This window comes from Mustelus asterias, chromosome 9, assembly GCF_964213995.1.
Source record: "Mustelus asterias chromosome 9, sMusAst1.hap1.1, whole genome shotgun sequence".
Taxonomy (NCBI): Eukaryota; Metazoa; Chordata; class Chondrichthyes; order Carcharhiniformes; family Triakidae; genus Mustelus; species Mustelus asterias.
Genome location: NC_135809.1, coordinates 15097362 through 15122148, shown reverse-complemented (window position 1 = coordinate 15122148; position 24787 = coordinate 15097362). Strand labels below are relative to the sequence as shown.

The 24787-nt window shown below is 41.9% G+C and overlaps 1 protein-coding gene across 3 annotated transcripts in view; it reads left to right on the top strand.

Moving 5' to 3' along the window:
- Positions 1-24787, top strand: part of arid2 (AT-rich interactive domain 2) — a 98928-nt gene that overhangs the window by 52612 nt on the left and 21529 nt on the right. For 2 of the 3 annotated variants that reach the window (XM_078219720.1, XM_078219718.1), the window contains exons 7-12: positions 5285-5354; positions 5747-5997; positions 9823-9919; positions 10002-10211; positions 16714-16884; positions 23796-23868. In XM_078219720.1, the coding sequence (XP_078075846.1) occupies positions 5285-5354; positions 5747-5997; positions 9823-9919; positions 10002-10211; positions 16714-16884; positions 23796-23868 (872 nt within the window). The remainder of the gene's footprint in view (positions 1-5284; positions 5355-5746; positions 5998-9822; positions 9920-10001; positions 10212-16713; positions 16885-23795; positions 23869-24787) is intronic. The other variant, XM_078219719.1, reaches the window with a different exon arrangement.

Genomic DNA, 24787 nt, shown 5'->3' with positions numbered 1-24787 from the left:
TGTAATTTCTTCATTGGTCTGAAGGAAATGATTATGAGTGTGTACATAATGGTGTCAGTTGTTGTTGATGGAATGAATGGTACAATGGGAAAGTAGGAACAGGAGTAGGCCCCTCAAGCCACTTCCACTGTTCAGTGAGGTTGCAGCTGTGCTTAACTCCATCCACCTCCTTGGCTCCGTATCCTTTTATACCCATGTCTAGGAAAAGTCTTTTGCTCTTCGGTTTAAAATTATTAATTTAGCTAGTATCATCTTGTGGGAGAATGTTTCACACTTGTTTACGCAAAAGTACAGTTACAAGTGTTTCCTAAGTTTGCTCCCAAATGACCCAGCTCAGATTTTATAATTACGTCATGCGAAAATGGTTTTTCACTATCTTTTCAGTGTCCTAAAACCTGTAATTAGATTGTCCCATAGCTTTCTTAACTTTGTATACAAGGGAATATAGGCAGAGTTAATGTAATCTCTCCTCATAACCTACCCTTTAGAGCTAAGGTAACATTCTGGTAAATCTGTGCTGCACTCCTTTGAGAGCCAGTATATCCTTTCCGAGGTGTGATGACCAGAATTGTACATAGTACTCGAGATGTGGTCTTGAGGGATTTGTATAATTGTAGAAATGTTTTCTCCCTTTTATATTCTGGTCCTGTAGTTATGCAGGCTGACATTCCATTATGTTTTTGAATATTATAGCAAATTAACAAATGTAATTTTTTAAAAATTCCCGTTGTGTTGTTTTGGAGCAGGAACCCAGAATTCTGAAAAGTAAGTAAATAGCAGACCGGTTTTTATTTTCCTGAGCAATGTACAGGGACAAGATCAGGGATCGTTGTAAGATTTGGGAGAAACTTCACTTGCATTGTGCTCAACAACTTTCAATTTAATCATAGAATCCCTAAAGTGAAGAAGGAGACCATTTGGCCCATCGAGTCTGCACCGATCACTGAGGCCCTATTCCCACTCAGGCCCTATTCCCGTAACCCCATATATTTACCCTGTTAATCCCCTTGATGCAAAGGTCAATTTAGCATGGCCAGTCAACCTAACCCGCACATCTTTGGACTGTGGGAGGAAACCCACACAGACAAGGGGAGAATGTGCAAACTCCACACAGCCAATGACCCGAGGCTGGAACTGGACCCAGGTCACTGGCGCTGTGAGGCAGGAGTGCTAGCCACTCTGCCACCCCAAAATCCCTCATGCATCCATTGTGAAGTAGCGGGAAATGGTCAAACTTTGGATTTTGTGCAGTTTGTGTACTCCAGCTCCAAGATCTATGTAAAGATAGATGAGAAACTCACTGGATCTCTCTAAATACAAAGTGAGGTCAGGTTGTTCACTGCCACCTACTTTATTCAATGGGAGCCATTTTAACTCTGCCCACGCAACGAACACCAGACAAAGTATGATTAAAATGGCTCAGGTTAATTACCTCCTGGAAAGCTGCAGAATCCGACCGTCTTAGACTTTATTCTGCCGTTCTGAGCAGGTGGCAAAGATACTAGTCAAAAGCCAGCAGACCCTTTATTTAAATATGCAGGTCATAGGAACATAGGAGCAGAAGTAGGCTATTCAGCTCTTCAAGTCTGCACCACCATTCGATAAGACCAAGACTGATCTCAGCTCCACTTTCCAGTCTGCCTGCCATTGCTCAGACCCTTAACATTTTTGTCTATCAAAAATCTGTCTCCCCTGGCTTGAATAAATTCAGTGACCCAGCCTCTAGTTCTTTCTGGGAAAGAGAATTCCACAGACTCGCGAGCCTCAAAGAAAAGAAACCCCTCATCTCCATCTTGAGGGAGAACTGTTATTATTAATTGTGTCCTCTAGTTCTGGTCTCCCCAAATGGAAACATCCTCCTGGTATCTGTCCTATCATGTCTCCTCAGGATCATTCTTCTAAACTCCAATGGATTTGGGCCCAACCATTTCTATCATTCTTCATAAGCCCTTCATCTCAGGATTGAGGCGAATGAACCTCTGAACTGTTGACACAATTACACTATTTTTCAAACAAGGAGAACAAAACTGTAGACAGTATTCCACATGTGGTCTCACTCGCCATGCCTCTAGCCAAGCTGTTCCAATACAGCTACATCACTGTCACCTATCCAACAATGTGGAACATTCCCCAGGTATGTCCTATCAAAAACAGGACAAATCCACCCAACCATTTATTGCCAATGACTCTTTTCTCGATCATCAGTAAAGTGATGGAAGGGGTCATTAACAGTGCTATTCACAGAGAAACATAAATCAGCACTTTGAGCATGCTCTACCATTCATTATGATCATGGATGATCATCCAACTCAATAGCATGATTTCACCTGCCTCACCGCCATATCCCTTGATCCACATTGCCTCAAGAGAGCTATATCTAACTCATTGAAAACATACAGGGGGCGATTCTCCCAGCCCACTTCGCTGCATTTGCAGCAGTGTGGGACGGGTGACTCAAGCAGAGGCCATTTCACGGGCTTCCCACTGGGCGCCACGGCCTCCGCGAGTCTTTGGCAGCTAGATTTCCGGCGCCATCAGCTTTGCGCCAGAAATCGCCCCGGAGCTGTATAAGTTATGCTGATTGAAATTAGCATCACACTAGCGGTCCCAGGACTAAAATCTGAGTCCACTAGCGTTTCCGCCCCCGCCTGGAGTGTTTCACTCCAGTGGGCTTTACAACAGCTCCCCACTTACGAGGAGCTGGCGACCTGGAGTCAAGGGGGGCCATTGAGGCCCCCCCAGAGGGTTGAGGGTAAGGGGGTACCCCCCTGGGTATTGCCAGGCAGGGCCCTGGCCCTGCCGGTTGGGAAATTGGGGCTGCTGGTGTTTGGGGGGGGGATTGGCTCGCCTGGACATGCTCGGGGGGCCAGCGATTGGGCCATGGGAGGGTCGTATAGCCAATGATTTGGTGGTGGGGGGGGTGGTCGCAGGACTGGCCAGCTCTGACAGATTGATGCATGCGCAGTGGCCCACTCAGCACTATGCTGCCGGCCTCTCCAGTGGGAACAGGTCACCTACTGATTTTTGTAGTGATTCATGCTAGTGCTTTCTGCAGTGCACAGAGTGTAGAAGATTCTTTTTGAAACTCCCGTTGAAAAAACCAGTAGGATTTACTCCAGTTTATATTCGAATTCGACACTTAGAATTTTTTTGGGAGCATCATCCCCACAATATTTTTGCCTCAACTGCTTTCTGTGGTAGTGAATTCCAAAGGCTTACCATTCTGAGTGAAGAAATCTTTCCTCATCTCAGCCCTAAATGATGGCACCTACTATCACTGAATCCCCCACAATCAACTTGCTTGGATGAGTACAGCTCCAACAACACTGAATAGCTTGACACTATTCAGATCAAAGCAGCCCGCTTGCTTAGCACCCCACCACCAAACTTTCACTCCCACCACCTCTAACATGCAGTGTAACAGTGTGTGCTATCTACAAGATGCACTGTGAGAACTCACCAAGACTTCTTGGACGGCATCTTCCAAACCTACAACTGCCATCAGCTGCGAGGACAAAGGCAGCAGATAAATGGGAGTATCACCACCTGCAAGTTCCCACGCCAAGCAACACACCATCCTGACTTGGAAATATGTCACTGGGTCAAAATCCTGGAATTACCTCCCTAACAGCACAGTGGGTGTACTTACACCACATGGACTGCAGCAATTCAAAAAGGTAGCTCACCACCACTTTCTCAAGAGTAATTGGGGATGGATAATAGCAATGTCCACATCCCATGAATGAATATTTTTTAAAAAACCCAAGACCCTGTACAGCTGCAGTAAAACCTTTGTATTTTTACATTCTGTTCCCTTGAGATAAATGATTAGATTCCAATAATGTGATCAAAACCCAACAATAACTTGAACTCTGGCCAAAAATGTACGGTTTTGTTGTCTTTGCTTTTGGTTAAGAGTAGCAAGTGTGCCATACAGTTTGTCTCTTCATGCAAGACATGCGCACAAGTTCCTTCAATGCACAACATCCCCAGAATCTGATTCTACAATTGTGTTGACAATTTTCTGCTGCATCACATTGACTTGTTATCTGTTTTGGAATCAAAAACGGTGTGCCAGAGGGCCACAGCTGTTGTTTCAGGCCATCCTGCAGAAGGATTTCCTCACCACATTGATGGCCTGTCAGCTGTGCCAGCCCTTGTATTTTGCACTTTTTTGGTACTTCCAGAATTCTTCAGAAGGAGTCTCTGACTGGGGTGTTGGCAAGACATCTGTGGGCCCTCCCTTTGGGCCTGTCTATTCCCTTGCCATCCTTAATTGGACAGAACCCCCAGAGACAGCTTCTTAATTGGACACCTTTTGGAAGATTGCAGCTGATGCCTGCCACGTCCTAGTTCCTGACCTGGAATTATGCTGGATGTCAGGCTTGCAGCTATTCTGGCAAAATCCAGCCCCCTATCTCAGTGAAGCTTCTTCAACCTGATTAGTTGAAGTGCCATGTTGTTCCTAAAATACTCCATAGATTTTCTGTAGAGGGCATCTTGCTGGATTAGACCCTCAAAGTCTTTGAAACTCTGACCAGCTGTCAGTGTAGTCAGCATTAAATGCTGTCCCTTGGCCACTGTTCAAAAGAATTCCAAGCCAGTGCTTTTTCAAAAGGCCAATTTGATTTAAAAATTGCAGTACATCTGAGGTGTCATTTATAACCTGCTTGAGCATCCTTGTTTCTGGGTTGTGTTGGCCAAATGTTTCAAATATAATATAATAGTCTCAACAACCCAGCCTTTTATGCTCTCAAAATTACAGTTTTTAAAATGCAAGGAATTAAACAAAACTCACCTTAAAAGCTCCTGCTTATTTTAGTAATTTAAAATCTTCAATAACAGATGAGTATTTGATATGCTTGGATAATTTTGTGATTGGTGAAGTTCTGTAATTATTCAGAATTTAACTGGAGTTTATTTTAGAATGCGTAAGTTATGTTTAGCTGTCACAATTGTTCTATCTAAATACAGATTCACAAATATATATAAACATTTCAAGGATTGTGTATGTGTCTTCCAGTTTTCAAAATGTTGCCTAATAAAACTCTTGCATGATGATTAATTGCCACTCTTTCACTTCTGTAAAAAAAATGGTTTCCAAATGCCCATCGTTACAGTACTTTATATAACACTCCTAAACATGACATTTTGAAGAACTATTGTATAAGTTTGTCTTTCCAGCTTATATGCAGTTTTGCAATGAATACAGTTTAATAAAATTTCAATAAGAAATTTGTTATGCGTAACATTTAAAATGGCTTCTTTGTTTTGACTTTCATAGTTCTGGAAAGACAATGTTGAAGATAATGAAATACGGGAACTCATTATTTTTAGGAACAATGGATCACAAGGTTAGTGAAGTAATAAATTTTTGAAAGCTCAAGAGCCAGAACAAATATTTAACTGAAAAGTTGATATTTATTATTTATTATAGTACAATAATTTTAATTGCACTGTGTTTTATGACGTGAGGTGGCAGGTGAACTGCAGCTTATGAATGTTAAATATGCTGTATGGTACAAAGGTTTAAAAAAAAAAGATTGTCACCCATCATTTTCATGTGATGAGTTCCCCGTGTCTCTTGTATTGTTGAAGGAAATATGGAGCAGAGGTTAGCGGCTTTTTGCATCTGAAATCTTTTGTTCTGTTTTACTGCTTTGTTTTCTGTATAAATTTGGATTTTTATTTATGTAACCAGATCTTTTTACCTTGTTAAATAAAATTGATCTCTTTATTAATTTAGGTACGAGTATAGAAATCGATATGGAGACATCTTTATTCCATCCCCCTCATAAAGTGGGCATCAATGATGTTGAGGGACAGCGTGTACTTCAGATAGCAGTAATCCTTCGCAATTTGTCATTTGAGGAAGGAAATGTGAAGCTATTGGCAGCTCACCGTACATGTGTCCGTTTCCTGTTGTTATGTTCCCATTGTCAGTATGCTTCTCTCAAGCAACTGGGGCTGGACACATTGGGTAACGTAGCAGCTGAGGTATGAAATTATTCTGACAAATAGTGTATTTCAGTCAGTAAAATTGTTTATACTCTTGTGCTGTTACAAACCCTAATTTAAATTGAATGATACCATGTGCTTTATCTAATGTAACACATTTATGAAACTTGTCTCCAGAGAAAAGGCTATTTTATAAGGCAAATTAGATTTATTTACTAAAATTTTTGTGTGACCTGTAAATTTCATAAAGGGTCTTTATTTTATTTTGGGAAATAATCGGCTTGCATGTGGAAATAATGAGATTTCCTAACTTTTACAAATGTTTTGGCATCAACTGTACACAAATAATCCTGTATTGAACCTTAAGATAGGATTTTTGTGATATGGTGTACACCTAATGATAGTAAGGAAATAATGTAACTTTAATTTTTGACATTTTCTTTTGTCCCCTTTTATGTAAGCTGTGGCCAGTTCTTGAAAGCTAAAGAGCCAGAACAAAAATTGAATTCCTCAAAGCATCACGAGCTTTTTTCATTTCTGCTTCATTGAACCATTTTTTTGAATGAAGGAACATGTTCAAATCTTGGTTAAATACTTATTTGCACACCTTGGACCTGGTACTTGGCATGCTGCATGTAGATATTTTCATTATGCCCCCTTTGATCATCTCTTCTGATTTCTCTTTAGTCAAACATTTACAAATTAATTTTTCTCTGGTTACAGTGCAATATTTGCCACAAAATTTGTTTTTCACTTAAATTGCTGGTTTAATTCACTTGAACACGTAACCTGCTGCTCCTTTTGCTATGCTGCGCCTTTTTCTTCACCATTTTCCACTCAACCATTTTCAAAGACATTCAGGTAATGACCATCTCTAGCAACAGATAATATAATCATCTCTCCTTAATATTCAGTGGCATTACCATTGCTGAATCCCCCACTATCAACATCCAGGGGTTGCCATTGATCAGAAACTGAACTGGACCAGCCGTATATATACTGTGGCTACAAGTGCAGGTTAGAGATTGGAAATTCTGAGACAAATAACTAATCCCCTGACTCAAAGCCTGCCCATTGTCTACAAGGCACAGTCAGAATGTGATGGAATACTCTCCAGTTTCCTGGATGAGTAGGGCTCCCTCGGAACTCAACACCATCCAAAACTTGATTAGTACCCCATCCATCACCTTAAACATTTACTCCCTACACCACCGATGCACAGTGGCTGCAGTATGCACCATTTATTAAGATAGACTACAGCAACTCGTGAAGGCTCCTTTGGCAACACTTTCCAAACCCACGTCCTAGAAGGCCATGGGCAGCAGATGTTTGGGAACAACAACACCTATAAGTTCCCTTCCAAGCCACTCACCATGATGACTTTGAACATATTGTTGTTCCTTCACTGTCAGTGGATCAAAATCCTGGAACTCCCTTCTAACAGCACTGTAGGTGTATCTGTTTAAAGTTTATTTGTTAGTGTCACAGTAAGCTTACATTAATTCTGCAATGAAGTTACTGTGAAAATCCCCTAGTCGCCACACTCCGGCGCCTGTTCGGGTGCACTGAAGGAGAATTTAGCATGGCCAGTGTACCTAACCAGCACATCTTTTGAACTGTGCAGCACCCGGAGAAAACACATGCAGACATGGAGAGAACATTCAGACTCCACGCAGACAGTGACCCAAGCTGGGAATCGAACCCGATTCCCTGGCTCTGTGGCAGCCAGGGATTCCCTGAGGTTAATTAGAGATGGGTATCAAATTCTGGTGCCCACAAAAATTTGTGACTTTGGTTAGGGCTATTTGGTGATGCGAGTGTGTTGGAAGCATAATTGGAAAACTTTAAAAATTGAGTTGCAGTAAAATATACACTGTTAATTCGGTGCATATTTTCTTGCAACTCAACGTTTAAAGTTTTCCAGCACTGCTGCAAAAAATTGTCCCAATTAAGGTGTGGTATTTTTTTTATTCATTGGATGTGGGCACCAGCATTTGTTGTCCATCCTTCTTGAAGAGAAAACAGAGGTCAGAGATGGGACACTATCAAAGAGAATGGGATTGTAATGTGGGGGTGAGTGATTGTCAATTTAAAAAAGGGGGAGACAGTACTAAATGGGCGAGCCCATTACTATGTCAGCTAGCCTGAGGACCAGGAAGAAGTTAGGAAGTTTTGGGGCAAGTTTGGTTTCATGGGAGTGGGAAGTTGTGGGAGGCGGCAAATCAGATAGCCTCAACCTTAACAACAAGTTAATGATCTCCTCGCACTATTTGGAAGTGAGATGGGTTTTAGGAGATGTTAATGGAATAGAGAAGCCTGAGGTTCTCATTGTATTTCAAAAACAGCTTGACATTTCCATTGATCCTGACGTCAAAATGGAGACAAATAAGATCAAGAAAGAAAGGGACCTATGTACATGCATGTTTCTGACAGAAAATAAAGCATTCCTACAGAATTATTACATACTGCCATTCCAAAACATATAGGCTAGGGTGCCTATTATGACACAACTTAAAACCCACCAGCAGAAATGTTGCCCATCCTGTTTTGTTATTATGAATGTTAAAGCTGTAATCTAATGGTTCAGATGTTGCTGTGGTAGTGCATCTAACAGCAACTTTTGTTGGTTACATTTGAATTTATAGGATTTCTAAAAGTAATTTGCAAGGCAAGTTCTTTAAAGTGTGAGCTGATATCTGCATTGCATGCAAAACAGAACATTCAGGACCTGAGTGAATAGGGCAAACATCTGTGTATCTCAACTATTGAAAGATTGTAAAGTTAATCGCACAAGGACTGAAAAAGAAGCATAAATTTGAGTGGGCGAAGTCCATGTTAAATCTGGTACAATCGAGAAATAAAGAGAGGGGAAAAAAACTGAATTTAGAGAGAGAATAAAGAGACAAAGGAAAAATAACTTTTGTTTCTCAATGTCCAGCAGCAATTAATATCCTGAAGGAATGGGAGTTAATTTTTGGTGCCAGAGCGGTGGGGAATGGTAGCAAATAACACTAACCTCACAGTTAAAAGGATACTTAAGCTTTAAATGGCAGGCCAGAATTTGCTGTCAAAATAATAAGTCTGGCTAATGGCATCGTCATTGTTTATGTGAGTTTAATACATACTGCAAATGCAACAACTTCACACTATTCAGTGCACTTCAGCAGAGGCAGACAGTTGGTTCTCTTTTCTGCAAAGTTAACAGTGGAGTGGCACAATTGAAACAACTTTTGGATATTTCCATTTAAACATGCATCTGCTCCTTGCCTGAAGATACTGTACCATTGCACAAAATTAGTGGTGAGTGCATTAGCTTTAACAGCAAACTCTACCCCAATATATTGCATTTTGTCAACGTGTAGGAATGGGACCTCTTGTAATACTGACTTGGACTGCTCACATTCCCAGGAGAGTTTCCGATAATAGATCCAATATATTTTCAATACACAGTCATTTAATATTCCACATTTTATTATTGTTCCTTCCATTTTTTCTTCTTCTTCTAAAATAATGGCATCAGATAATTTCTGGGTTGAATCCTTAACAGTTTATAATGATAGAACGGCAGTAACTGCTGAGTTTTCTTTCTAATGCCACTTGCCAGCCAACTCCTGCTTACATAAGGAAGCTTTAATTTTTTTTGCACATTAACTTCGCAGTGAATTTGAACATCGTAGGCTACAAAATGTGTTGCATGTGGTGGTCCTACAATAGTTTAATTAATTTTTAGCTATGGTTTTTCCTATTTGTTCTTGACGTGAATCATGGACCAACAGTGCGTACCGTTGCCAGTTAATAGAACTTATTAAGTGACAAGTAGACATGAAATAATTTAACTTTCCTTTTTTGTTTATAATTTTGCAGCTTCAGTTGGATCCTGTTGATTTTAAAAGTACCCACCTAATTTTTCATACTGTAACTAAATGTCTACTTTCCTGTGACAAGTGTTTGAAGATGAGAGGTGAGTAGCTGCTTTAATAATGCCATTCTTTCTCTTTGATTTTACGCATTGTCTTCATACTTAATTTTTTGTCATTTTTTAGGTATGGAAATACTAGCAAATCTATGTAGAGCAGAAGATAATGCAGACTTGATATGTGAATATGTGGATCAGGAATCTTACAAAGAGATCATATGCCATCTAACTTTACCTGATATGCTGCTGGTCATCTCTTCATTAGAAGTGCTATACATGCTTACTCAACTAGGAGAAATACCCTGCACAAAGATAGTTAGCGTGGAAAAAAGTGTGGGTAAGTTTAAAGGTTATTGGAGATAAAGACAGCCATTTAGACATCTTGATCTTTCACCATTCTGGACGGCAGTAACTGCTGAGTTTTCTTTCTAATGCCACTTGCTAATTATAGCAAAGTCGCTTGAGATTATCTAAACTGAATGAATCAGTATTTATGTTGCATCTTCTTGGAGAACTCAACTGTGACGTGGTACTACATTGTATTGTTGATCCTAATTTCTAACTTGCATGCTGCACGGAATTGTAAAATGTTTTTACAATTTTGCTTTGTTCAGAATGTTCAAATCCATTTAATGTGTAATCTTATAAACCATGGCCTTCTCATCTCCCACGTACCTGAAAATACACTCGGTTCTGGATTTAAAATGAGGATATAGAAGAGCGAATCTGAACATGCCAGAGCCTTCTAATGTGAACTTAAAGGGAAAAATATACTTCTGTCCCAAAAAGCCACAGTTGTTTTGGGGAGAGCAGTGTCGGCCGCTTTGGGGAGAGCAGTGTTGGCCTGTGCTGGGTCGGGAATTGTAACATAGGGTAATGTTTTATGGTTCCCTGCCCATGGATTTGAAGGTGTAAGTGTTCGTAAAATGAAACGCATGGCCTGCATGCCATCTACCACCGCCCCTTGCAGGAACGCATTCCTCTTCGACCCTTTGGGTGGCAGAGGACTCTTTGGGGAAACACAGCCGTCTGAAAAATCCTGCTCATAGTGTTTATATCAGCAGACTGGTAATCCAGAGGACTAATGAGCTCAAATTCCACCACAGCAGCTAGGGAATTTAAATTTAATTAAATAAATCTGGAATAAAAAGCTATTATCAGTCAATTTCCATATCTTGTGGAAAAAAAACCCCAAATACTTCACTAATGTCCATTAGAGAGGGAAATCTGTTGTCCTTTACTGGTCTGGCTTCTGTGATTCCAGACCCACAGCAATGTGGTTGACTCCTAACTGCCCTCTGAAATGGCCTAGCAAAGCACTCCGTTGTATCAGACTGCTATTAAAGAGAACAATGAAAATTAAAATTGGATAGTCACATCCACCTAAGTTCTGGACATGGCAAAGACACAGTCAATGTTGTATAGTCTTCCACCCTCATTTGGGGACTTGTGCCCAGATTCATAGCGCTGTGCCACAGACTAATGAAGCAACAGCCTGACATAGTCATACACTCAGAAACATTCTAGACTCCTCCATTACCAATGCTAGGTATATCCTTTCCCACCAGGAAGGCAGACCCAGCAAAGGTGGTGGTGGAGTGGTTCTGGTTGCGCTCAGTGTTGACTGTAGACCCCATGAAGTCTCATGGCACCAGGTCAACGTGGGCAAGGAAAATTCCTGTTAATTACCATGTGGTAGCCTCACTTACTACTGAATCATTTTCTATAGGGTAATTTAAGGGGAGGCAATGGCTTAGTGGTATTGCCACTGGATTAGTAATCAGGAAACCCAAGGTAAAGCACAGAGTATCTAGGTTCAAGTCCCAACGTGGTGGATGGTGAAATTTGAATTCGGTAAAAAGAAAGTCTGGAATTAAAAGTCTAATAATGACCATGAAACCATTGTCGATTGCAAAAAAAAACATTTGCTTCACTGATGCCTTTTAGGAAAGGGAATCAAGGAAAGGAAATCTGCCATCTTAACCCAGTCTGGCGTACATGTGACTCCAGATCGGCAGTCTTGTGGTTGATTCTTAAATGGCCTAACAAGCCACTCAGTTTAGGGCAATTAGGGATGGGCAACAAATGCTGGCCCGACCAGTGACATCCACATTCCTTGAACGAATAAAATTAGAATTAGGAATGGCCCATAAATGCTGGCCTTGAAGGTGGTGTCCACATCCCATGAATGTTTTTTTTAAACTTACTTACGAGAATGAACTGAATTTGAAGAAATGTCACATTTTACCTAAAATTAATATGCTTAAGAACATTTTGTGCTTTTGTATGAAGTGCTTAGAGTTTGAATTGATGAATGAATCACTGAACTATGGCATAAATATATTAAATTGACTGTTTGCCATGTCTGTTGCCCTTCAGTTTAGTTGTGCTTTTCTGAGGAGTTGCAGCTACTTTATTTTAAGAACCATTTCACACCATTGATGTTTTGATTTTGTGCCTCACTAATGTCCTATAGACTTGTATGTGTAATTGAAGATTTTAATTTAGATGTGAAGAATAAGTTGGGAATGTGAGAGCACTTAGCTGGAGTGGGAGGTAATAGATAAAGAGAGTATGGAATTGGCCTGGAAAGGTAGTCGGAGTGGTACAACATGCCAAGTTTTGAAATGCTGGTACAAAATCAACAGCAACAACTTGTATTTATAACCAGTCTAGAAAGGATAGATGCAGGGAGGATGTTCCTGATGGTGGGGGAGTCCAGAACCAGGGATCACAGTCTGAGGATTATGGGTAGACCATTTAGAACGGAGGTGAGGAGACATTTCTTCACCCAAAGAGTAGTGAGCCTGTGGAATTCATTACCACTGGAAGTAGTTGATGTCAAAACATTGAATGCATTCAAGAGGCGGCTGGATATAGCACTTGGGGCAAATGGGATCAAAGGTTATGGGGGAAAAGCAGGATTAAGCTATTGAGTTGGATGATCAGCCATGATCTTAATGAACGGCGGAGCAGGCTCAAAAGGCCAAATGACCTCCTCCTGCTCCTATTTTCTATGTTTCTATATAGTGCCATTAATGTAATGAAACATCCCATAGTTATTTATAGGAGTGACACTGAGGGCCCGATTTTACCATTGTGTTGCGCCCGTTTTCGGGCGTGAAAACGTGGTAAAGTCGGGTGTGAGGCCATTAACGCAATTTGCATACATTTAAATTGAATTAATGAACTTCCCGCCCAACTTTATCAGCATTTCCCCCTTTACCACCGTGTTTGCCAATCCGGAATCGCGCTGTAATGGACCTGCTGAATAAAAGTCTGAATCGGGCGCTCCAGCTGCTGAAGAGCGTGTTCAGAGCCTCCAAAGGCTCTCTGACTTGGATCAGTGGCGGGGGTGAGGAGGGAGGCGGGCCAGATCATTCTCGGGGAGGCGGGGGGGCATGGGTGGATGGGAGAGAGGCCAGATCGTTGTCTGGTTGGGGGGGGAGGGGGGAGAGGAGGAGGAGGAGGCAGCTCAGATGTATCTCTGGTGGGGGCAGGAGGAGGCGGGTCAGATGTTCATCTCGCGGGGGGGGGGGGGGCGCCAGACCATTCTCTGGGAGGGGGGGGGGGGAGTGACTGATCGTCGTCTGGAGGGGGGAAGGAGGGAGGCAGGTCGGAGGGGGCGGGGGGGATGCGATCGTTGTCTGGGGAGGGGAGGGCTGATCGTTGTCTGGAGGGGGGGGAAGGAGGGAGGCAGGTCAGATGTATCTCTGGTGGGGGGGTGGGGGGTGGCAGAGGAGGGGAGGTCCAATCGCTCCTTCGTGGGGAGGGGGGGCAGATGGATCTCTGATGGGGGCATGGGGGAGGGCAGGGGGATCCGCTGCCACTCTGTGGGTGATTGGTGGGGGGGGGGGGAGAGTGGGGCAGGGGTGGCGATCTGTCTGGGTAGCGGGGGGAGGGGTGTTAAGGGGGTCAGTGATGTGTGTAGGCAGTGGGGGGGGTGGTTAAGGGGGACAGTGATGTGTGTAGGCAGTGGGGGGGGTGGTTGAGGGGGACAGTGATGTGTGTGGGTAGTGTGGGGGGTGGATAAGGGGGACAGTGATGTGTGTGGGTAGTGGGGGGGTGGATAAGGGGGACAGTGATGTGTGTGGGTAGTGGGGGGGATGGATAAGGGGGACAGTGATGTGTGTAGGGGGTGGATAAGGGGGACAGTGATGTGTGTGGGGCCATTGCTCCTGCTTTTTGCTCACGGGCCACTTTCTGCAGCCCGGGAGCGATCTGACACGGGCACGCTTTTTCAAATTTTTTTTCTAACTGCGCATGCGCAGTTCAGAGCTCCGATCGTTTTGGGCACACTAAGCCCCGCCCACACCGCGAATGGGACCCGTGATTTTTTTTTTTCAGGCTGAATGCGTATCGGGGCGCCTGAAAGCAGATTTCCAAGTCGGATCTGCATTACACCCAGATTCAGCACTTAGAATGAAAATGGTAAAATCGGGCTCTGAGCCTCACAAGCTGATATCAGGTCAGATGCCCTAAAGCGTGGTCAGAGAGATGGGTTTTAAGGAGTTCCTTAAAGGAGGAATGTGCAGAAGAAAGGAGTGGTATGGGGAAGGAGTTCGAGTTTGTGAATTAGACTGCAAGCACGGCCGTCTATAGTGGAACAATTATAATTACACAAGAAGCCAGAACTGGAGAAGGTGGGGAAGGATCAAGGACATGAAAGATTTTGAAAATAAGGTTTGAGAATTATAAAGTCAAGATCAGGAGTCAATGTAGGCGAGTGAGCAGAGGGGTGAAATGGGAATTGGTGCAAATTAAGACAGGCAGCAGAGTTTTGGATGACCTTAAGTTTATGGAGGGTAGAATGGGGAAGACCAGCCAGGAATGTGTTGGAGTAGTTAGTTTAGATGCAAAGGAGAAATGAATTAAGAGTTTCAGCAGCAGATGAGCGGAGGTAAGGGCAAAATCAGGCAGCATTATGGAGATGGAACTAGGCGGTCTTGGTGTTGACATGGATGTGAAGCCAGGAGCTCATCTCTGGATCAAATATTGAAAGCAGACTGACTTCATCTCAGACTGTTGGCAGGGAGAGGGATGGAGTCAGTAACTAAGGGATGAACTTTGAAGTGGAGACTGGAAATAATGGCTTCTGTCTTCCCAATATTTAATTGGAGAAAAATATTCCTCATCCAGGATCAGATATTGGATAAGCAGTCTGATAATTTAGCAGCAGTGGAGTTTTCTGAGGAAACTAGTGATGATGGTAGACTGATGAAGGTAAACTTTCCTTCCTTGTCTTTTTCAATCTGTCTGCAGCCTTTGATATGTTTGACCACACCATTCTCTTCCAATGCTTCTTTATCACTATCGTCCAGCTGACTAGGACTGCCCTCATCTGGCTTCATAACTATCCAACTGTAGCTAAAGTGACTTTTCTCTTCTTGCCCCCGCACAGTTCCCTCTTGCAATACCCAAGAATCGATCTCCTACTTCTCATCTACATACTGTCTCTTGAAGACATAGCACCCCAGCTCTATCTCTCCACCACCTCTCTCTTGATTCCTTCTCCATTGCTAAATTATCTGATTGTTTATTCAACATCGAGAAATGGATGAGCAGAAATTTCCTCCAGTTAAATACTGGGAAATGCTGAAGCCATTGTTTCGGTCCCATCTCCAAACCCTTCCTTAATTGCTGACTCCATCCCTCTCACTGGGAACAGTCTGAGATTAAGCCAGTCTGTTCGCAATCCTTATGTCACATTTGATCCAAAGATAAGATTCCAACCCCTTATTTCTGCCATCACTAAGAGTACCTAGTTCCACCTCTGTAACATTGCCTGACTTTGCCACTGCCTCAGCGCATTTGCTGTTGAAACCCTTTTGATGCCTCATTACTTCTAGACTCGACTATTCCAACGCACCCTTGGCTGGTTTCTCACATTTTGCCTGCCATAATTTTAAGGTATTCAAAAACACTGCTGGCCCATCTTAACTCGCAGCAAACCCCATTCCCTATCACCCCTGTGAGGGCTCACCTACATTGGCTCCCAGTCAATTATTGACTTCATAATTCTCATCCTTGATTTCAAATTCCTCCATAACTTTGTCCTCTCCATATCTCTGTAATCTCCAGGCCCACAACCTTCTAAGACCTAAGACAATAGTGGCCTAATATCTGCTTTTGTGTCTTAGTGTAATTTTTTATTTTATAATGTTCCTGTAAAGCACCTCCAGGATGTTTTGTTACATTAAGATGCTATGCAAGTTGTTGGGATATTTTTATTTGTGATTCTTTGACTGTTTCTGGAGATTCTAGGGTGAGGTGCAGCAGGGCAAATTGTACACAGTTGTTCATGAGCCAAATGAAGGGAAAAAAACAAGTAAAGAAATAGATTTTCAGTCAGAAATTAGCCTTACCAGAAATTATCGTGTAAAATGTGACAGTACGGTGTCCATACAAGTGCAGGAACAAGTCTTCAAAAAGCAAATTATTACAACAAAATCTCCCAGCCAAATCTGGTGGAATAGGTTAAAATAGCCAGAGAGAACCAGTAAATATTCATTCCATGTACCTTGCAGTGTAGCATTGTTTCATAGCTGCTGGAGGCGAAGCCACCTGCTGGAGGTATTTATGAAAATAAAAACAGAAATGCTGAAAGTACTCAGAATACTCAGGTGAGGCAGCATTTGTGTGTGGGGGGTGGGGGACTGGTGTGAACTTAACCCTTCATTAGATGTTCTCAATTTAACACGGCTAGCGGGTATTATATTTGTTAACCAGTTTCATCATCATTCAAAACTTGGCCATTTAAAATTAGAAAACAATTACTAAAACCATATTCCACTTTAGTTTTGGTCTTGTTTGTTAAGCAATTTCTTTTTTCTTATCAGATATGTTAGTGTGTCTTGTGTCGGTGGATATCCAGTCGTTTGAGTCTGATGCACCTACTGCAGTGAAACTAATTGAGTATCAAAGTTCTAACCATCGAGTAATCTCAGAGATCAGACCACAAGCAATGGAGCATTTGCCGCATGTACCAACCCACGTCACATCAGTGACAGGTATGTGACTAGTGGTAAAATTTAAAATGCTTGAAATTTGAAATTCAAAATCCTCTTGAAAATCAAACCATATGGATGAATATTCTGATGTTTCTTTTGTCAATCGTGAGTTTTTATTTTTGTTTCCATTTGGAAAGTGTTCAGGCATGGATATCAGTTGAGTATGGTAACAGATTTTTGATGATGCCTACTTAAGCCACATAATCTGCCAACTTGCACCTGGTGAATGGCCAACTACAATCTACCAGCAACTTGTGTCACAGCTTTCCTTAAGAAGGGGAGAAAATTGGGAAAAGTTTCAAATTCAGGGGTTTGAACTGACTGCTGAGAGCATAGAAAAGAGATGGTTGTCGTGAATATGGTCATACCCCCATGTAAAGATTAATTAGCTTCCTCAAGATGTGTGACTCCATAAATTTATCTCTGCTTGTACCTCGCCTTGTGTTAGCTTCACTTCCTAAAACAAAAACTTCCAAACAATTAGCAAACTTTTTATAAACACAGTCAAGCACAATAAAGGTTGTTGTCGCAGCACTTTGCATCTATCTGTTGAGTTATTGAGTGAGATATTGACTGAGATTTTCTTCAATAAGGATAACTGATGAGGATTAAAATTAATGCTCAAAAATATAATTGCTGCTCACATTTAAAGTCTCCAATCTCTTGGTTATGTGGATCCATTTAAACTCTACCTCCTTGCTAGTTGCTGCACACCCACAGCTCAACTGCATTTAGTTCAGCACAAATTGATAGACCATACTTTGTGTCCAAATATGCTTGATGCTGACTGAAGATGCCCTTAAAGCAAGTGTTTCATTCTCGAGTACCAATGTGTATGTGGACTGTCTTCACAAACCATGTCAATGGATCAGCTTGGATTCCAACTGACCTGCAGTCTTCTTCATGGGAGAGAAAATATCTGATGAAAATTTATGATGATCTAGCAGGTCTTTAAAAGTTTTTAGTTTTAAATATTGAATTGGAAAGTATTTAATAACCTTTCCCTTCACTTAATAAAATCACAAGAATTTTGCCTGTGTGACATTTGTAAATTTTGTGTGAACTATTTTGTTTCCATGGTTTTTTATTTAATTTTTTTCTTTTCAGATTTATATCTTCCACATACAAACACTTGGGTCTCCCTAACTGTACATGTACAACATTGAATACATAGAAAGTTGCACTTTATTTTTCCCCACAGGACCCCCTGCATGGTATGGGTTGTTTCCTCACTATTGGCTTAGATCTTAAACCCATATTGCCCAATTTCTTCTTCCTAATGTCTCATCCTTCTTTGCTCAAGAATTCTGCCTTTTCTTTTAGTAATCATAACTTTATGTTGCTGGATGGTTTCAAGTAGACGTGATATTTCTCTTGTTACGAGCCAAGTAAACAGCAGGATCTTCAAATCATTCCCATGTCCTTGCTGGGTTGTTTTGCCTCAGATCAGTGGCTATAGGAAGGTTCTGTTCTGCAATGGGTTCAGTGTAAAGGGATGAAAGTAATACCTCAGACAAACTAAATTTTAAATCACATAGACACAAGCATCAGAAATATCCAGTTACTAGTTTCTGTAGATTCACCTGATAACTATTCCAAAATTTCTTTGCACTACCAGCACCTCTATCATAAAATTGTTGGTAGTACAAAGTTGATAGCTGTTGGCTAGAGTGACGTTCAGAAGATACCAATGATACCAGGCTATCTAGGGCAGCAGCTAGTAAAGACCATTTGGATAACTGATCAATTAATGTTCCGTCCCTAGATGTTCTTGTTTTGTCAATCTCCGTTGCAATTTGGAGTTTTTAACCTTCAAGTTATTTGGCTTCATCCCAGGCCTGCCACTTGGCCTTTTATTCCTAACCAACGTGAACCATGGTATGGCTGCTGGAAAATGACTGCCATCTTTCTTTGTTCAACAGCAGAGACCAGGCATATTCTCACAGAGAGGAAGGAAAATTTGGAGGGATGTTTTCCCCGGGGCCATGTTCATGCACTTCCTCGTGACTTGGAGAATGGTCTGTGGCGAGGGGAGACCTGAAAAAGTGTAAGGGGAGAAAATATAAACTTACAACAAAATTTAGAAGCATTATAGTCTTAAATTGGGCAGTAGGGATTTATTCACTGTGGTAATTGTTTAATTTGATATTTGGATATGCACTTCTCTGTCCCCGTTGATCTACCTTCCATAGATGGAAGATCTGCTTTTGAAGGAGAAATGGAAGTTGCCCACTGTAATTTCTGTTCTCCAAAGAATGGTTTTCTGGCACAAACCTGTTGATCCTCTCTCAGCAAAGCATTTTGACACTGTTGTGGGGAGGGGAAATGGTGTGTGAGGGAGAGGTGGTGGTTGGGTAGTGCCAAGGGAAATGGGAATTGCATTAACAGGTACTCAAGCTCAAAAAATAAACAATTGTGTGTTGTGATGGGGCAAGTTGCTTTTTAACCTTTTACAAGCTGAAAAGCAAAACACTAGACATTTTTCAAGCAATATTGCCTATCCTTCATCTGCAATCTTTGTTTCTTCCTTTGCTTTCTTGCTGATTAATTTGTGGCTTATTTCAACTCTCACCAGCAGCTAACTACCAAAGGTGTATTTTATTTCCTTATAGAATTTTGTTTTAGTCTCTTGATGTTCAGCTAGATGTATTTATTTGGCAATAGAAAGCTAATTTGTATGGCCTGGGAGAATAACTTCTTGTGACCTTAAACCCTATGCCAAATATTAACTGCAAAAACAATAGTTTGCATTTATGTAGCACCTTTTAAGGTAACATAATCTCCCAAGATGTGTTAAAAGTGTTACCTGATTTTTAAAAAAACCTGACATCAAGGAGGAAAGTGAAATAGAGAAGTTTACTGAGGACGTTTTTGAGCGTAGGGGCTTGGCAACTGAAGACAAGATCAATAGTAACAGAGTGAAATAATATTGATAGTGCTCAAAAGGCCAGGATTGGCAGAGCTCTCTCTGAGGTCTTGGGCATGGTTGGAGGGGATAATTGTAAACCCGGAAGAAATCACAGTGATAGGGAGGTGGTGATGCCATGTAGGGGTTCGAAAACAAAGATGAGAATTTTAAAATTGAAGTATTGTTTAACTGGGAGCCACTCTAGTTCAGCAAGCATAGACGAGGTGTGAGTTAGGACATGGGCAGCAGAGTTTGTGGAGGGTGGAATGTGGGAGACCAGCCTGGAGTGTGTTTAAAATTGTCAAGTCTCGATGTGATAAAGGCGTGGATGACAGTTTTGTAGCAGGTAAGCTGAGCCTGAATTGGGTGATGTTATGGAGTTGGAACTGAACAGTCTTAGTGATGTGCTAGAAAGCTCATCTTGGGATCAGATTGCACACAATCTGGTTCAGCTTTGGATAGTTGCCAGGAAGAGGGATCGAGTCATTGGCTAGAAAGCAAAGTTTATAATATAGACAGAAGACAGTGCCCTTTGTCGTCTTAGTATTTATTTGGAGAAAATGTATATTCATCCAGTATTGTATAAGTGGTTCAATTATTTAGAAACCTGAATGATTGAAACAGGTGGAGATGAGGTAGAAGTGGGCAGTGTTCCGACTAATTTCCTATTGTGTGGTCCCTTTAAAATTGTCACCCATATCTTAAAGCGACTGCTTCTTTTGTGCGTAGTGTTTGCTGCTGCATCCTCAACCAAGATGCAGCCTTCGACTCAAGTGCCCTCGGCACCATTCCACAACACACTACCCACCACCGTCTTAGCGCAACCCCAGCTCACCGTGAGGTCAAAAAAACAATCTAACAGCTGAAAAACAACAAGACCTCCAGCGCAGATGGAATCCCCGCTGAAGGAAAGGCACTCTTGACAAGAATCCACAACCTCATCACCCTTGTCTGAAAGGAAGAGAGCATGTCGGGAGATCTCCGAGACGCCTTAATTGTTACCGTCTTCAAGAAAAGAGACAGGTCTGACTGTGGAAGTTAGAGGGATTTCCATTCTCTCCACCACAGGAAAAGTCATCAAGAATCCTCCTCACCCGCCTCCGCCCAGTAGCTGAAGAGCTTCTGGCTGAGTCTCAGTGCAGATTCCGCCCATCAAGAGGCACAATGGACACGATCGTCAGCACATGAAAAGTGCAGGGAGCAGCAGTCTTCGGTCGCCTGAGGAACAGAGCGTTCGAAGGCCGAGACCTCAATTCCAGCACCAAGCTTATGGACTGCAGAGCAACTGTGGTCCGCGCTCTCCTGTATGCATCAGAAACATGGACAATGTATGGCAGATACCTCAAATCCCTGGAGAGATATAACTAACATTGCCTACGTTTTTGCTTATGCGAAATCCTGCAAATCCACTGGCAGGATAGGCATAACCAATGTGAGCATCTTCGCTCAGACCAATATCCCTAGCATTGAGGCACTGGTCACACTCAACCAGCTGTAATGGGCGGGCTACAATGACCACATGTCCGACACTAAACTCCCGAAACAAGTGCTCTATTCCGAGCTCTGCAATCGCAAGCGGTCACTAGGAAGGCAGAGGAAACGCAACAAGGACACTCTGAACACGTCCCTAAATCTATGCAACATCCTCATTGACGCATGTGAATCGCTTGCCTTAGAGCACACAAACTGGAGAAGCATCCACGAAGGTGCCAATCACCTCGTATCACCAGGTGGAGCACGTGGAGACCAAGCTTAAACAGCAGAAAAAAGTGCAGAATCCAGATCATCCCACCCACACACCTCATCAAACCACCTGCCAAACCTGTGGCAGAGTCTGCAATTCCAGGATTGGACTATTCACCCACTGCAAAGCCCACCTCTTCGGAGTGGAGGCAAGTCATCCTCGACCCTGAAGGACTGCTGAAGAAGAAGCGAGTTCTGACCTGCAGTGTAACCATACACTCAAATAGCTTGGAGGGAGCATTGGCGCTGCGTATAAAGGCATACATGTGGAAACTGATGTTGAATCTTCAGATATTGCCCAGGGGTAGCATGCAGATGAGAAGCAGGAAGGGTCCGAGGGTAAATTCTTGGGGATATGTGATGAGGTAAAGTTATGGGAGTAGGAAGAGAAACCACTACCATTGATGCTCTGGGTAGATAGAATTGAACCAAGTGAGTCAAATTCCACCCAATTGGATCACGATGGAAAGATGTTGGAAGAGAATTTTGTGGTCAATTTTGTACAGCTGGTTCTAGAAGGGAGAGTTTACTTTTGTTCAAGTCAGCTAAGATGTCATTTGTGACTTTGGTAAGCTGTTTTCGCACTGGGCAGGAGTGATTCTGAGGAAGGTGGACAAGGTTTTAGGAGCCGATCATAAGTTCAAGGACTTAAGAAAGAAGTTACAGGAATTGCATTTTGCAGGATGGAGGAGTCCAGGAATTTTTTTTTGAGGAGAAGGATGTTGACCGCTGATTTGATGGAGAAGGGACAGTACGTGAAGTGAGAAAGCCTTTAACAATATCAGCAAAATAGAAGCCAGGAAGGGAAGTCTGGTGACTGGAAAGAAAGCAATGCGTCTCATCGGCAAGATGAGCTGAGAGAGGGCATGGGGGAAAGATGGGAGAGAAACTAGAGAAAGATGGAATTCCGGATTTGGGCAAGGGGATCTTTTGAGGAAGTTTGACCTGGTGAGCTAGTGGAAGGGCGGGAATCTACAGAGGCAACTGAATGGATAGTCTTGATCTTGTACCAAGTAGCAAAGTTGTTCCTGAGCTTCTTGCACTTAATGTTGGAGATGAGGGTGGAGAAGGCATGTGAGGGTGGTTTAAGAAGACAATTTGTGGTGGTGAAGAGAAGTCTGGTGTTATCCTTACCTTCCTGGATATCTTTGAACAATTGGATGTCAGACGTTAATGATGCTTTATGTGGTCCAGTCAGATTTGACAATGGATCACTAAACCAGTTGTCTGCCAAAGATGTTCAAGTCTGTTTCCCTTTAGACTTGAACTGTTCGAATGTAGGAGGTACACCAGGGGAGCGATGGGGATGAGAGTTTAATGGTTTTAACAAGGACAAGGGAACCAAAGATGATGGATTGTGATTCCGCAAAACTAGTAACTGCAGAAATGTAATGACAAATTGCAGAACAAAATCTCGCTAGTTGGAAATATGAAGATAGTGGTAATAGACTTGAGGGAATGTTTTTTTCCCAGGTGGGTGGGAGAGAGAGCACGGAATGAAATGAAGTTGGTGGGGAAAAAGGTACAAGTAGAGAGCGATTTTTAAAAAAATGATCAGAGATTGTCCTATCAGTGATGGTTACAATAGATAACAAGGTTGAAAGGGTGGCAGCTGTAAAGAGTTGATGGTTGACCTGACTGAAGTTCTTTGCCAGTGTGGCTCAGAGCAGATAGCAGTGAGCTGGGTGAGAGAAACGGAGGAATGCTTCTAGTTTAAAAAAATATACTGCTTCTGGTCCCTGTATCTCTCCTTCCTGTATTGGCCAAATGATCTCCAGAACTGAGAATTTTATCCTCATAGCCTGTGGCACCACCTGCTGGTGCTGAGACTCTACATCATTTCAATGAGTAACTTCTAACTCTTCTCCAGCATTGATGGGAGGGAGCGCCACTTACTATGCAGAAGGTCACTTCAGAGCATGTGGGTACATTTGAGAATATCTACCAACATGCATACAATCAGGTAAACCCAAGTGTTTATATGCAAAGTTGTGTTTGGAGAACAGAACTTACAATGAGGACTAATTTCCCTTTTTTTTCTAGTTGGAAGTACAGGTGTAAAATAAATACAAGGGTGGTTAACTGCATATATATATATATTTAAAAAAAAATGTTTAAGTTACTGTTCATAACAAAGCAAAAACAATCTGTCCCATATGACTTCATTGATGTATGATGGTATTCCTTCATTACTCTTCCCTTTTCCCCCACCCACCACCATCCCACATCATTGATCTTTTGTTCTTACTCACTTGCACAGCAGCAAGAGTTGGCTCTGCATTAGTAACACCTCCAGGACTAGAAGTTGACAGTGAAAAGTTTGGCTGCCAGTGGTAAGTATAAATGGTGAAGGAAAATGTAGTATAATAATTACGTATTTCAACTATAATGATTGTGGGAGATGATGGGGTAGTGTTAATGTCATTGGACTAGTGATCCAGGTGCCCAGGCTAATTTTCTGGGCACACGGGTTTAACTCCCACCATGGCAACCATTTTAAATTCAATTAATTGATCAATTCGGAAACATCAGCCATGAAACTACATTGATAGTCGTAAAAACCCACCTTGTGCATTAATGTCCTTTTAGGGAAGGAAATTTGACCTACATGTGACTCCAGACCAACACAATATGGTTACTCTTAACTCGCCCTCTGAATTGACCTGAAAAACTACTCAGTTCAAGGGCAATTGGGGATGGGCAACAAATACTGGCCTTGTTCGCGATGCCCATAATCCCATGAAAGAATAATAAAAAAAGAAACTTGTCTTAAACCTTTGTACACAGTCGAGTTAAAACAGTGTTTTGATACTGCTTTTTTGCTAATATAAGTTTCAACATTGTTTGTACATACTATCCACTTTAGGATACAGGAAGTGCAGAATAGTAGCTAAAAACATTATTTTGTTCTGGTTTTTATTACACACCTCTTTAGCTGGTTCATATAAAATTAGCCAGAATGTTTGGCTGTTGTGAATTATTTAGTAGCTGGAGGCATGGAAGACTTAAAATTTACTGAAACTTGATTTTGGATACAATCAGTCTCTTAAAGGTCATGCCATAAAATATACTTTTATGTTTATTTTTTAGTAGTGTTACACAAGTTAAATAATTATGAAAAGTTAGTATCACTCCATGGAGATCTAAAAAAAAATGTTCTTTAAAATTATGACTGAAAATAAATACAATCACTGTTGGTTGGATTCAATATTTAAAGAACTTGTGGACTATATTTTGATTTGATAGCTGTCA